Genomic DNA, 16,808 nt, shown 5'->3' on the forward strand with positions numbered 1-16,808 from the left:
TAAAGCCTCCCGCCTAGCACACACACGTTCACATACACATTCACACACACACATACACAAACACACATTCTCACACACACACTCACAAACACACATTCACTCATTCCAATAATATTTCTAATATAACATTTTAAATATAGTATTTTAATGTTTTTTATATTTAGAGGTGCATGCGGTGTTATAAATAATGAATAATGCAGTTTAAAAAAATGTTTGGTAAGCTTTCGAAACTACTTTTTCTTGTTGTTCAGCTCTAGTTATTAATGGAGAAGTCTCGCGTTGTTTTGCGTGTCTTGTCGTAAAGCTTTCGCTGGGAGCCGTGAGTGGAGAGCCTGAGCGCATCTCTCCGTCCGTCCTCTCGGTCTGCGCTGGAGCTCTGTGTCAGGTCTCTGTGCCTGATGGGGATCGGAAGAGAATGCACGTGTTTTCTGTTTTTGTCTTTTAATGTTATTTTGTGTTTTTCCTCCTCAGGCTTTTGGAAACGCCAAAACAGCCCATAATAATAATTCCAGCCGCTTCGGCAAGTTTATTCAAGTCAACTACCAGGAGAGCGGCACCGTCCGGGGGTGAGGCGGCTCTCTGCTGGACTTTAAACACTTAAATGCTTTTAATAATACTTTTTAAAATTGTTTAAATATATTAAAAAAAATAATAGTAAATGTATTTCTAAATATGTATGATCTTTCCAAGCATTATTTTTTAATGATTTTAAATGCATTTTTTAATATGTATTTATATATTTATATAAAATATATTTTAAACATATATTTATTTTTGATATATTTAAAAATACATTTTGGTAATATTTGAAGTTTTGAAAAAATTCTGTAATAATTGTAAAAATATTTGTAAATATATATTAACATCTATATATTATCATATTATCAATATATATTATCAGTATATGCTATATACTATCACTAATAATTTGTTTTTAAATAATTTTACATTATATATATATATAATTTGTTAAAGTTTATTGTTAAATTAATACAAAATGTAATTGTTTTAAATAGAATTTTAAGTGTTTTTATATTTTAATATATTGAATTATTTTTAAATTATTATCTAACAATATTTTATAATAATTGTAAATATATTAAATTTTTTCATATTATTTATTTATTATTATTTCATAATGTGTATTTATTTTTAATTTATTGATATATATATATATATATATTTATATATATTAATAAGTCTAAAATATGATGTAATTACTCATTATTATTAATCATATAAACCGATTTAAACACAACCACTGGGTGAAATAGTCCATTTGGACTGGACTAATTTCTATTGATACTTTAGTACAGTCTTATAAATCACAATAATATGGAAATGATGTTTAATTATATTATTAAACCGCAAAGTCTTCATTTTAATTAAATAAATATCTAAATATTTCCATATTCCTCTTTCCGTCATGTTGTTTTCTGATTTCTGTACTGATTTGTTGGTTTCAGAGCGTATGTGGAGAAGTATCTCCTGGAGAAATCCCGGCTGGTTTATCAGGAGCACAACGAGAGGTACGGCTCAGCTGATGAAGTCCTACCGTTGGTCTGAGTTTATTTAGCTCTCTCTCACCATCGTCCTGGTCTCTCCCGCAGGAACTATCATGTGTTTTACTACCTGCTGGCTGGAGCCAGTGAAGAAGAGCGGACGTCCTTCCACCTCCTCAAACCAGAGGAGTATCATTACCTGAACCAGGTGCAGATCAGCTGATTACTGTCAGACATCACGCCGTGTGGATGCGTCTGTGTGCGCTCAGTCACGCTTCTACTAGGGGTGGAACGATTCGTTTTAACAACGATTCGATTCAAAGACGATATTGGTTCATTTAGAACGATACGATCCGAATCGATTCAGTAACTTTTTAGCCAAAAATTTAAATCAGTGTGACGGAAATAAACACGTGCAGGTGAAGTTTCCGAGATTCCTGTTGTTTCTTTTCAGGGAATCAGATATCAGTAAACAATTAATGGCAAGGGTGTTCACATTTTATTTGAATAAAGTGCAACCAACAGTTTAGGTTGAATTAACAGGAAGTTAACCTTTTCTGCTGTCATTTTCAATAAAAGTACAGTAAGTGCAACCAACCAACATACTACTACTGCTACTTCTGCTCGTTTTTCAACATAAAAATATTACAATATTAATATCAAAAATAAAGTGAAACTAACATCTCTTCAGGTTTAATTAACAGTAGGTTAGTGGTGGAAATTTTGATTCTTTTAAGAGAGTCGTTCATTTTCAGTTCGTTCACCAAAATGATTCGTTCAGATTCGTTCATTGATTCGTTCAGTCAAATTTTTTTTTTAATATTACATAAAAATGACCGCAGGTGACGAAAAATAGTGTTTTATGCGTAATGTCTTAAGTTAACAAATGTATTTACTTACAAAAAAACTGATTTTGCTTTATTAAAATGTGCATAATCTACTCATTAAATAAAATAAGTCTAAATAAGTGGTTCAGATGACCAAAGCATGTTTTCTTGCATGATTAACATTTAATTGTTTGGTCAGACATTTACACATTCATATATCTGGGATTATGGTAAACATTGGGGTTATAAACATGAGGTTTGTCTATAACTGTGCTTTGCATCTGCTGATTGCTGAACGAGACTGACACGCATGCTAAATGACCGAGGTCGCCTAGTTCGTTCACGAACGAGATCTCTCTCTCTCTCTCTCTCGTTCAGAGCTGGTTCATTTCGTTCACGAACTAGATCTCTCTCTCTCTCTCTCTCGTTCAGAGCTGGTTCATTTCGTTCACGAACGAGAAGTACCAATTCGTTCACGAACAAGATCTCTCTCTCGTTCAGACTCAAAACAGCAACTCGGTCAGTGAAGTTCGTTCAGTAGCTCAGAATGCTATATACTGACGTGACACACGAGATCTTTTAAACCATAGGCCACTGTCACATTTTTTATGTTTTACAGTTTTTAGAGAAGTGCATGACATGACTCAAACGTAATGAAGAAAACGGTTCAAACATGGAATAAAATACAAACACACTTTACTTTACTCTGTAGTAATCATTTAACCATCAACCTGCATTATTACACTGTTTTCATTACAGTGGTAAAGTGTACATTTCTTTCTTTGCTGCAAATATGCCACCTACACGAGCCGAGCTTTTCGCAGTATCCTTCAACTGGTTCATTTCATTCACGAACGAACGACATGTAGCCTACCAATTCGTTCACGAACGAGATTTCTCGTTCAGAGTCAGACTCAAAGCCTCTCGGTCAGTAAAGGGCGTATTCGTTGACTGAATTCAACAAATCACATGCTCCGTCACATCTCATACTCGAACGCTATTGGCTTGAGGTTTTATCATTCTTTGACAGAATGAAACAGTCGACAGAGCTGCGCATGCGCTCGCTGCTAATAGCGCCACGCTGCGGTGGAGGGAGGAATTTCAGTGAACGAGAAACATGAGTCAATAGACTACGAGAACGATTCGTTCACCTAAAAGATTCGTTCAAAAAGAACGATTCGTTCACGAATGTAACATCACTACAGTAAGTTTACCTGCTACTTTTGCTGTTGTTTTTCAACATAAAAAAATTACAAATATAATATTAATATCAAAAATAAAGTGCAACCAACATTTCTTCAGGTTGAATGAGCAGCGGCTGAACCTGGTGCTACTGCAAACAGCGAGCGACTCCTTTAGAACATCTCCATCTTTACTATAGCCAGAGTGTTTTCTCACACTGGACCGCGATGCTGACCTGATCATTTCTCGCTCGTTGGCTTCTGCTCTGTCGTCCGCTGTCATGACAAATCCTGTCCGCGATATGTTGTGTTTTCTTTGCGCGGCTACAAATAAGTAGACTGAGTAACGTTTAACGCCTTCATCATTAAAAGTGCTAAGAAAAAACATCCATATAAAGTGTGACGTGCTTAAATCAAAAGCGTTATTTCCTATTATCGATACAATCGATCGATTACCTTTTAAAGCGATATTGGATCGATATATGTCGTCCGGAAGGCCAACTTGCCGAGCACAGATCGATGTAGTTGGATCATAGGAATATAAATCGATACATCGATGTAGTAGAGGAATCGTTACACCCCTAGTTTCTACAGTAAAAAGAGCAACACCAAGACAAACATCCTCTAAGCTCATTTTCTGCCCCATAATCCCTGGCAACACAAAGAGCTGGATGATGCTGAGGCTGTTGCCGGGTGCTGCTGTTGCCATGGTGACAGTCGCCAGCATCCGTATCAGCGAACAGACTGCTGGTCGCGTGCAGAGCCCCAGTCTATTAACACACACACACACACAAACATGCACACACACACACCTGAATAATCCTGCCAGCTTTGTGCCGGTGCAACAAGCCGTACAACTTCCTGTTTCATTTTCACCATGATGTGTGGAATATTTGTGTAATAAGAAGTGTGTGTGTGTGTGTGTGTGTGTGTGTGTGTGTGTGTGTGTGTGTGTGTGTTTCATCAATTGTCTTTACTAGGGGTGTACACACATCAAACTCGTTTAGTGTTCGGCCAGTAAGACCAACATTTCTAGAAAGTTATTATACAATTTAATAATAAATATTTACACAAAGTATTTACAATTATTGCTAAAAATGTTAAAAATAAAAATTCATACAATTTAATAACAAATAATATATATAAAACTAAACTATTACTATTATTTCAATATATTTACACAAAATATGTTCTGCTTTTAAAAAAAATATTGTTAGTATTAAAAATATTATTTTAATATATTTATTCAGAATTCTGAAAAAATCTAATGTAATGTAATAACATGATATATACTTATGATTTTGCACTTTAAAATTGTTGTTGTTGTTATTATTATTATTTTAATATTTATTTAAAATTCAGAAAAAAATATTGATTATAATATATATGAAACTAATATATACTAAATATTTAGCATTTTTTTTAGAATTATTACTATTATTTCAATATATTTATTTAAAATATTTTCAGCTTATTTTAAAATTGTAAATATTAATAATTTTATTTTAATATATTTACTCAAAATTCAGATTTTTTTTTAACAGATTTTACAGTTTTATGAGGTGGTAATATTACTGTTATTTCAATATATTTAGTCAAAATTCAGGAAGACAATAAAACAATTTGTACAAAATATTTACACTTATCATCCATCATTATTATTATTATTAATTATTATTATTATTAAAGTATATTTGCTCAAATTCAAAAACAAAACTGTTGACTGATATATTTTCCTAGAAAGTTCTTGGTCACACAATACTGTGTTTGAGTGTTTATACCCCTGGTCCAGTCATGTTTCATCAATGGTTTGTCCAACGTGTGTGTGTGTGTGTGTGTGTGTGTGTGTGTGTGTGTGTGTGTGTGTCAGAGGAACCTGTCTGCAGCTCTTAACCATCTGTCTGCCTTCCAGATAACAAAGACAGTCCACAGACAGCACTGGGGGAATTACTATGAGACTGAGCTGGTCAGTATCGAGTGTGTGTGTGTGTGTGTGTGTGTGTGTGTGTTTGTTCACATCTCCTCTTGTTCTGTTTGTGTTGTGAGTAAACGAGCAAACCTTCATGTGGACGCACCGAGAGTCGAGTGTGCTTCAGTTCAGCAGCGACTCTGTTCCAAAACCTTGTGCACTTCTGCCTAGACAACACATCAACACATCAACACATCATATGTGAGGTCATAGCGGACGCAATCCCATAATGCACTGCAGCACAACACCCTCCCAGATGGAGAAGTGAGAGAAATGCTAATGGGATTTTTCTATTTAAACTCATAAACGAGAGTGACGCTCGTTTTAGACGCACTGGGTTTTGGAGCAGAACGGCAGAACTGGGTTTTGTTGGCTGTGTGTGTCTGTGTGTGTGTCTGTGTGTGTGTCTGTGTGTGTGTGTCTGTGTGTGTGTGTCTGTGTGTGTGTGTGTGTGTGTGTGGTTTCGTAAGTTGCTTTGGCTTCAGGACGTCACACCTGAATCATACGCTTTAACACTCAGATCTGGATTTTAACAAAAACCTTTTAATTAATTTGCTGCTTTATTATTTTTTTAAATATTTTAAATATTATTATTATTACCACTGTATATTAAATATTTTTCTTTTTTATTTAAATGTATTACTTTTTACTGCATTTCATTTTATTTTATATATTTTTGTTTACTTTTATTGTATATATTTTTATTTCTTTTTAGTGTAATTAAATGTTTTATTTTGAATGGTTTTATTTATTTTTTTATTTCAGATTATTTTATTGCTGCTTTATTTTTCTTTTAAAATATTTTTTTCTTTTTATTAGTTTACTTTTGTTTATTTGTTCTTTTAGTTTATTAATTTTTACTTTATTTTAATGTTTATTTTATATATTTTTTTATTTTGGTGTTTTTTTTCCTTTTTCTTTATTTTAGTATATATATTATTTTTTTTTATTATTTTTATTATTATTTTTTTATTGTACTTCATTTAATTTTTTATTTAATTTTTACGATTTTATATACATTTTTAGTTATTTTATTTTATATTATTGTTGCTGCTGTATTTTTTATATTTATTTTATTAACATTATTTTTTTTTTATTGTATTATATTTTACGTTAGTTTACTTTTATTGTATATATTTTTATTTAAAATATAATTAAAATTTATTTAAATGTTTATTTTTTTGCATTTTACTATTTATATTGTTTAATTTAAAATAGTTTTTTTAATTTTTTTTACAAGGTTTTTATTTATTTTTTAACAACATCACAATAAGAGATAATACAGAAATTAGTAAGAATATAATCTAAAATAGTAAAATAATGTTTACTGTTGCCGTGTGGCTTGAGTTCTTCAGCTCACTGGTCCACTGATGCTTCCTGTCATTAGTTTCCTGTCATCGGAGCCTAAAGCAGACGTGTGTGTGCTCTCTCTCGCGGTTCTCCGAGCTCTTTAAACCGTTTTAAACGGGATCTGAGAAACGGTCCTGAACTCCTGAGATCTTGAAGCGACCACAGAACCCTCTCACTCGAGTTATAACGATCACACACACTAACCCCGACACACAGGCTGTTATTAGGGCCAACAGGAAGTCCTGTCTCTCTCACTTCCTCTGCACTCTTCTGTCTCTGACCTCCTCAGAGCTGCGTCTTCATCATGTGCCTTTGGTTATTTATCCGAGCATTAAACCGGAGTGAAGCGTCCAGGCGCTGCGGTCGAGATGGTTCTGGTTTAGTTAGCGGTTCTCACCCGGTTACCTGGCCTTCATTAGCGGGATAGTTCATCTCTTACTGGAGGAGATGAGGAGAGGGTGTGTGAGCTAGGGCTGGCAGTCTGCCTCCAGTATCCCAGTCGGATATCATTCATTAGGTTTTTTTTAATATTCAAATTATATTAGAATATGAAATGCTCAATTTGACTTGTTAATATTTACTAAGTATCTATATCTAGGCATGGTATGCTAACTGTATCTTACATCGCTGGCATACAACTTTATCTCACGGCTCAACAATTTGACCTCCTACCGACCGAAACCCAAAGCACTTCCAGACGTGGCTTTAGATGTTTCGGGTTAAAATCTCTTTCTCTGCCGCGGTCGAGTTGGGCTCAGCACTTTCTGCCATCTTCACTGCAAGACGCAGCGACTTTCAGCAGCGACTGTGCCTGATAAAGCAGACACGCCTCTACTAACACGGGCGTTTTTTTTTTCTTTCACTTTTTTTTTTTTACATTTGAATATAAATTGTCACCTTTGAAATTCATTTTTTTACAACTATTCGATTATATATTTGAATTGAGAATATTCGTTGACAGCTGTAGTGTGAGTGTGTGTGTGTTTGTTGTGTTCGCCGCAGGACTGTTTCGCGGTGGAGGGGGAAGATCTGAAGCATGACTTTGAGCGACTCCAGCTGGCCATGGAGATGGTGGGATTCCTCCCGGCCACCAGGAAACAGTGAGTTTCGGCCTGGAAGAGAGAGACGCTCGCTGCCTGTCAGTCATATGCATTCGGCGGAGGTGGACAGTAGCTCAGCTCATTTACTCGAGTCCTGTACTTAAGTTCACTATTTGAGTCTCTGTGCTTTACTGGAGTATTATTTTTTCTGTAAGCTTATGACTTTACCATCACTCCATCTGAAAGACAAATATCGTCCTTTTTACTCCACTACATTTCTATCAAGGTCCTCGAAGTGGAAAGTCGTTTCTGTCGCAGCTCTGAAAGTCAGTGGATGATTTTTTTCTTCTTTAAAAGGTGTTTGGGTTTTTGCAGAAAGCCTTTCAGGAATCACTCTTGTAGAGTCTCGTGAAGTTCAATGATTTCACAGCATTTATTAAACACTGATTTATAGTTTAGAGCAAAATGGAAGAAGACGGATGTCCAAATGCTCATTTAGTGGAGGATTCACATAAACAAAGCTGATTCTGTCTTCAGTGAAGGTGAACAGTGTGAGAATATCAGATGTGTATCAGTGTATTGGATCCGTGCATTCGGCCTTAAAGTGACAGCAGCTTTATAAAGAGCTTTGTAACTTTTCTACAAGTATTTAAATGAGTTTAAGTTAGTCGTATGCTAGTGTGTCAGATGGAGCGTCACTGACTGGCTTAAACCATGATGGCATAATGTGCATTTATACAACTACAATACAATAATGAGGCGACATAAAAAAGGAATTTACTTTTGATACTTCAGTACTTTTAAAAACAAATACTTCTGTACTTTTACTCAAATAAAAATCAGTTTTTGCAACTTCCACTTGTAATGGAGTAATATTTGACCAGTAGTACGGTTACTCCAGTAATGAAGGTGTGTATTTTGTCCACCTCTGGCATTCGGGTTTGCTGGCACCGGATTGGCTGAGATGAGAGTAGAGGGCGGGTCTTTATTGTGACGCTCGGCTCAGTCAGAGATGCTTTGGTCTCTTCTCAGAATCTTCTCTTTGCTGTCTGCGATCCTTCACCTGGGGAATATCCGCTACAAGAAGAAGACGTTTCGGGACGACTCCATCGACATCTGCAACCCGGAGGTGCTTCCTATCGTCTCCGAACTCCTGGAGGTGAGCCGTGCAAACATGTCCCGTTTCACACACACACGTTTCACACACCATTTCAAACACGTTTGACACACAACGTTTCACACACACGCCGTTTCACACACCATTTCAAACATGTTTGACACACGCCGTTTCACACACACGCCGTTACACACACACGCCGTTTCACACACACGCCGTTTCACACACACGCCGTTTCACACACACGCCGTTTCACACACACGCCGTTTCACACACACGCCGTTTCACACACATGCCGTTTCACACACGTTTGACACACGCCGTTTCACACACATGCCGTTTCACACACACACCGTTTCACACACCATTTCAAACACGTTTGACACACGCCGTGTCACACACACGCCGTTTCACACACACACGCAGTTTCACACACACACGCCGTTTCACACACACACACGCCGTTTCACACACACACGCCGTTTCACACACACGCCGTTTCACACACCATTTCAAACACGTTTGACACACGCCGTGTCACACACACGCCGTTTCACACACACACGCCGTTTCACACACACACACACACGCCGTTTCACACACACACACGCCGTTTCACACACACACGCCATTTCACACACACGCCGTTTGACACGTTTCGCACACGCCATTTCACACACGCCGTTTCGCACACACGCCGTTTCACACACCATTTCAAACACATTTGACACACGCCGTGTCACACACACGCCGTTTCACACACACGCCGTTTCACACACACGCCGTTTCACACACACGCCGTTTCACACACACGCCGTTTCTCACACACGCCGTTTCTCACACACGCCGTTTCACACACACACACGCCGTTTCACACACGCCGTTTCACACACACACACGCCGTTTCACACACACACACGCCGTTTCACACACACACACGCCGTTTCACACACATGCCGTTTCACACACATGCCGTTTCACACACATGCCGTTTCACACACATGCCGTTTCACACACATGCCGTTTCACACACACACGCCGTTTCACACACACGCCGTTTCACACACACGCCGTTTCACACACCATTTCAAACACGTTTGACACACGCCGTGTCACACACACGCCCATTCACACACACGCTGTTTCACACACACATACACACGCACACGCCGTTTCACACACACACACGCCGTTTCACACACACACACGCCGTTTCACACACATGCCGTTTCACACACACACGCCGTTTCACACACACACACACGCCGTTTCACACACACACACACGCCGTTTCACACACACACACGCCGTTTCACACACACACACGCCGTTTCACACACATGCCGTTTCACACACATGCCGTTTCACACACATGCCGTTTCACACACATGCCGTTTCACACACATGCCGTTTCACACACATGCCGTTTCACACACATGCCGTTTCACACACACGCCGTTTCACACACACGCCGTTTCACACACACACACGGCGTTTCACACACACACACGCCGTTTCACACACATGCCGTTTCACACACATGCCGTTTCACACACATGCCGTTTCACACACATGCCGTTTCACACACATGCCGTTTCACACACACGCCGTTTCACACACCATTTCAAACACGTTTGACACACGCCGTGTCACACACACGCCCATTCACACACACGCCGTTTCACACACACACATACACGCACACGCCGTTTCACACACACACACGGCGTTTCACACACATGCCGTTTCACACACACACGCCGTTTCACACACACACACGCCGTTTCACACACACATGCCGTTTCACACACACACGCCGTTTCACACACATGCCGTTTCACACACACATGCCGTTTCACACACACACGCCGTTTCACACACGCCGTTTGACACGTTTCGCACACGCCATTTCGCACACGCCAAATAATACATTTCATTATTTGACGCTGAAAACATGCGTCCTTATCACACACTTATATACTATTAAAGTATTTATAAATATGTGAAATTAAATTTTTTGTTTAAATTTCAGTCACTATTGTTTTTTTTATTAAAAATGTTGCTTTAATTCATTTTTTATTTCAGTTTTAGTAATTTTAGTACTTGAACTTTGAACTAGGCAACATTTATTTTTATTATATTATATTACATTTTTATATATTATATTTTACTTTATTATTATAATTAATTAATTATTTTTTTATTTTTTTGTTTTGTTAAATCACACTGTGAAACGTTTGGCAATAGCAGGTTTGATTTACTCTCGTCCTGGAGTTGAGTTTATTGACAAGGTTTTTCTACTTTATGAGCTTTAGTTTGCTTTAGTTGTTCTTTTTACAGTCTTACAGTCTTTTATAATAATACACACAAATACACACACAGCACTAAAACACACGAGCTTCTGTGATTTAATAGGATACGATGGATGTTTATATGCATTTGAGGCTTTTATAAGGAAACACTTGCACGCTAAGGGAGGCGAACGCTTCTGTCGGTGGGTTTTTAGTGAAATTTCCCAGTGCTTATGCTGCACATACACACATTTAATTCACACGGTGTCCAAACACAGATGGAGTATCTGCAGCGGTGAGAGTCCGCTGGTTTCCTCAAGTGTGTGTGTCCTGAGTTAGTGATGGATGTTTCTGTCTGTTGTTACTGAAGGTGAAGGAGGAGATGCTTTTCGAGGCTCTGACGACACGCAAGACGGTGACGGTGGGAGAGAGGCTGATTGTGCCGTACAGACTGGCTGAGGTGAGACTATACACTCATTTAGATAAACCTCACACACACTCCTGAACACACTCAATCCTCACACACACTCCTGAACACACTCAAATAAACCTCACACACACTCCTGAACACACTCAAATAAACCTCACACACACTCCTGAACACACTCAAACCTCACACACACTCCTGAACACACTCAAACCTCACACACACTCCTGAACACACTCAAACCTCACACACACTCCTGAACTCACTCAAACCTCACACACACTCCTGAACACACTCAAATAAACCTCACACACACTCCTGAACACACTCAAATAAACCTCACACACACTCAAATAAACCTCACACACACTCCTGAACACACTCAAATAAACCTCACACACACTCAAATAAACCTCACACACACTCCTGAACACACTCAAATAAACCTCACACACACTCCTGAACACACTCAAATAAACCTCACACACACTCCTGAACACACTCAAATAAACCTCACACACACTCCTGAACACACTCAAATAAACCTCACACACACTCCTGAACACACTCAAACCTCACACACACTCCTGAACACACTCAAACCTCACACACACTCCTGAACTCACTCAAACCTCACACACACTCCTGAACACACTCATGAAGCTCCTGCTCCTTTAGGGGTTTTCCTGTGAGACGTTTCCTATTGAATCCTCGTTCATCTCCTCAGTGTCATTTTTACTTCATTCATTCATTCATTTTGTTTTGCATGAATGAATGTATTAATTAATTAAATTTGTTTATAATATATATATATTTTAGAACATAAATCATATATACATATTCACACTCACACACACATATATATATATATATTATACTTTTGTTTTAGACTACAGAAAACAATTTTACAAAATATTTCAAGTTTAAAATGAATACCTTTAGTAAATTACTTCATTAATTAAATATAATATAAAAGTTTAACATTTTTATTTATTTGTTTTTAGTTTCTTATTTGTGTTTATTTATTTATTAATTTTTAAAACTTTTCTCAAACTATCTCTCCTTCTCCTCTGACTTTCTCTTGCGGTCTTGATTTACTCATTAAGTCAAACGCTGAATGTTTCCTGCTCAGAGTATTAGTGTGTGTGTGTGTGTTTATTTCTCAGCGGTTTATCTGGAAAACCCCAGTGGTACACACACACACACACACACACACACACACACACACACACACACACACACACACACACACACACACACACACACACACACACACACACACACACACACACACACACACACACACACACACACACGCACATGTAGTGTTTCCATGTTTTATGGGGACTTTCCATAGGCTTAATGGATTTCATACTGTATAAACTGTATTTTCTATCCCCCTACACTGCCCCTACCCCTAAACCTACCCATCCCCCCCCCCCCCCCCCCCACACACACACCCACAGCCCCACACACACTTGTGTTTCTCCTCCACCGTTTCGGAGGATGTGATCATAAATGTTAAAGTGTTGTGAATAATGAATCACACAGGGGGTGTTTTATATAAGGTTTCGTCCCTCCTCCGTAATTTGGCTAAAAATAAAACGAAAAATCAATAATGCAGCAGTTTCTTCTGCCACACTGAGCATGAGGTTGTGTTATATTATGAAGACAGTAAACGTTTGAATTTCTAAACTTTTGGCTTGAGCGTCCTTGAATCTCTCGACAGCCAATCAGCTTCGCTGTATCCCAGCAGGCCCGGCGACACACTGACAGATTCTCATTTAGCCTTTCTTACAGGACGTCAGAGCACCTTTCATCGGCCCTAAGTGGGGGGAAAGTTTTATATGTTTTGGCTCGTGCAGGTTCAATAAGCAGCGTTCTTGGCAATGTCTGCAGCTTTATGGGCTTCACACATGCTGAAGGAGATTTGTGCACCGCTGGATGTTTAAATCAGCTGCCAGAGGGAGACAGAGAGACTGAGGGGGACTGAGAGAGACTGAGGGAGACTGAGAGAGACTGAGGGGGACTGAGAGAGACTGAGGGAGACTGAGAGAGACTGAGGGGGACTGAGGGAGACTGAGAGAGACTGAGAGAGACTGAGGGAGACTGAGGGAGACTGAGGGGGACCGAGAGAGACTGAGGGAGACTGAGATAGACTGAGGGGGACCGAGAGAGACTGAGGGGGACTGAGGGGGACTGAGGGAGACTGAGAGAGACTGAGGGGGACCGAGAGAGACTGAGGGGGACTGAGGGGGACCGAGAGAGACTGAGGGGGACTGAGGGAGACTGAGGGGGACCGAGAGAGACTGAGGGAGACTGAGGGGGACTGAGAGAGACTGAGAGAGACTGAGAGAGACTGAGGGAGACTGAGGGAGACTGAGGGGGACTGAGAGAGACTGAGGGGGACCGAGAGAGACTGAGGGAGACAGAGAGACTGAGAGGGACTGAGGGGGACTGAGGGAGACTGAGGGAGACTGAGAGAGACTGAGGGGGACCGAGAGAGACTGAGGGGGACCGAGAGGGGACTGAGGGGGACCGAGAGAGACTAAGGGGGACTGAGAGAGACTGAGGGGGACCGAGAGAGACTGAGAGAGACTGAGGGGGACCGAGAGAGACTGAGGGAGACTGAGGGGGACCGAGAGAGACTGAGGGGGACTGAGGGAGACTGAGGGGGACCGAGAGAGACTGAGGGAGACTGAGGGGGACTGAGAGAGACTGAGGGGGACTGAGAGAGACTGAGAGAGACTGAGAGAGACTGAGGGAGACTGAGGGAGACTGAGGGGGACTGAGAGAGACTGAGGGGGACCGAGAGAGACTGAGGGAGACAGAGAGACTGAGAGGGACTGAGGGGGACTGAGGGAGACTGAGAGAGACTGAGAGAGACTGAGGGGGACCGAGAGAGACTGAGGGGGACCGAGAGGGGACTGAGGGGGACCGAGAGAGACTAAGGGGGACTGAGAGAGACTGAGGGGGACCGAGAGAGACTGAGAGAGACTGAGGGGGACCGAGAGAGACTGAGGGGGACTGAGAGAGACTGAGGGGGACTGAGAGGGACTGAGAGAGACTGAGGGAGACTGAGGGGGACTGAGAGAGACTGAGGGAGACTGAGGGAGACTGAGAGAGACTGAGAGAGACTGAGAGAGACTGAGAGAGACTGAGGGAGACTGAGGGAGACTGAGGGAGACTGAGGGAGACTGAGGGGGACTGAGGGAGACTGAGAGAGACTGAGGGGGACCGAGGGAGACCGAGGGAGACTGAGGGAGACTGAGGGAGACTGAGAGAGACTGAGAGAGACTGAGAGAGACTGAGGGGGACCGAGAGAGACCGAGAGAGACCGAGGGAGACCGAGGGAGACCGAGGGAGACTGAGAGAAACTGAGAGAAACTGAGGGGGACCGAGAGAGACTGAGGGGGACTGAGGGGGACCGAGAGAGACTGAGGGGGACCGAGGGAGACTGAGAGAGACTGAGGGGGGCCGAGAGAGACTGAGGGAGACCGAGGGGGACTGAGAGAGACTGAGGGGGACTGAGAGAGACTGAGGGGGACCGAGAGAGACTGAGGGAGACTGAGGGAGACTGAGAGAGACTGAGAGAGACTGAGAGAGACTGAGAGAGACTGAGAGAGACTGAGAGAGACTGAGGGAGACTGAGGGAGACTGAGGGAGACTGAGAGAGACTGAGAGAGACTGAAGGGGACTGAGGGAGACTGAGAGAGACTGAGAGAGACTGAGAGAGACTGAGAGAGACTGAGGGGGACCGAGAGAGACTGAGGGGGACTGAGGGAGACTGAGAGAGACTGAGAGAGACTGAGAGAGACTGAGAGAGACTGAGGGGGACTGAGGGGGACCGAGAGAGACTGAGGGGGACTGAGGGAGACTGAGGGAGACTGAGAGAGAGTGAGGGGGACCGAGAGAGACTGAGGGGGACCGAGAGAGACTGAGGGGGACTGAGGGGGACCGAGAGAGACTGAGGGGGACCGAGGGAGACTGAGAGAGACTGAGAGAGACTGAGGGAGACTGAGGGGGACTGAGGGAGACTGAGGGGGACTGAGAGAGACTGAGGGGGACCGAGAGAGACTGAGGGAGACTGAGGGGGACTGAGAGAGACTGAGGGAGACTGAGAGAGACTCAGGGGGACTGAGAGAGACTCAGGGGGACTGAGAGAGACTGAGAGGGACTGAGGGAGACAGAGAGACAGAGGGGGACTGAGGGAGACTGAGGAGGACTGAGAGGGACTGATGGGGACTGAGGGGGACTGAGGGAGACTGAGGGAGACTGAGGGAGACTCAGATGAACAGAGGGAGACAGAGAGACAGAGGGGGACTGAGGAGGACTGAGGGGAGACTGAGAGAGACTGAGAGAGACTGAGGGGGACTGAGAGGGACTGATGGGGACTTAGGAGACTGAGGAGGACTGAGGGAGACTGAGAGAGACTGAGAGAGACTGAGGGAGACTGAGGGAGACTGAGGGAGACTGAGGGAGACTGAGGGAGACTGAGGGAGACTTGGGGACAGAGGGAGACAGAGGGGGACTGAGAGAGACTGAGGCAGACTGAGAGAGACTCAGATGAACAGAGGGAGACAGGGAGACTGAGAGAGACTGAGGAGGACTGAGAGGGACTGAGGGATACACTTATTTTATTGCCTTTATTAGATTTTTATTTTTCATTAAATATTACGCTGCAGTTGTTCACGCTGGACACTGTAGATGGTGGTTCACTCACACTTTCTTCAGATGTTTGATGAGCAGATGTCCAGTTGAGACAGTAAGATTCCTGATGCCGGTGTTTGCTGCTTGTGTCTTTGTGCAGGCGGGGACGGTGAGGGACTCGATGGCCAAGTCTCTGTACGGCGCTCTGTTCGACTGGATCGTCTTCCGCACCAATCATGCACTGCTCTACAACAAGGACCTGGAGGATTCGTCAAAGGTACACACACACACATACACATACACACACAAACACACACACACACACACACACACACACACACACACACACACACACACACACACACACACACACACACACACACACACCTGCTGCTTGGAGAATACAATAACAAGTAATAATCCTCATATGCATATTTTCTCTCATTTTTGACGG

The 16,808-nt window shown here is 41.8% G+C and overlaps 1 protein-coding gene across 4 annotated transcripts in view; it reads left to right on the forward strand.

Annotated features, from left to right (window-relative positions):
• Nucleotides 1-16,808, forward strand: part of myo9ab (myosin IXAb) — a 140,982-nt gene that overhangs the window by 61,939 nt on the left and 62,235 nt on the right. For all 4 annotated transcript variants that reach the window (XM_067436999.1, XM_067436997.1, XM_067436998.1 and 1 more), the window contains exons 3-10: nt 472-566; nt 1,467-1,529; nt 1,611-1,710; nt 5,423-5,476; nt 7,832-7,929; nt 8,902-9,028; nt 11,648-11,737; nt 16,515-16,631. In XM_067436999.1, coding sequence (XP_067293100.1) covers nt 472-566; nt 1,467-1,529; nt 1,611-1,710; nt 5,423-5,476; nt 7,832-7,929; nt 8,902-9,028; nt 11,648-11,737; nt 16,515-16,631 — 744 coding nt within the window. The remainder of the gene's footprint in view (nt 1-471; nt 567-1,466; nt 1,530-1,610; nt 1,711-5,422; nt 5,477-7,831; nt 7,930-8,901; nt 9,029-11,647; nt 11,738-16,514; nt 16,632-16,808) is intronic.

The sequence above is a fragment of the Pseudorasbora parva genome, chromosome 25 (assembly GCF_024679245.1).
Source record: "Pseudorasbora parva isolate DD20220531a chromosome 25, ASM2467924v1, whole genome shotgun sequence".
In the NCBI taxonomy this organism is placed as follows: domain Eukaryota; kingdom Metazoa; phylum Chordata; class Actinopteri; order Cypriniformes; family Gobionidae; genus Pseudorasbora; species Pseudorasbora parva.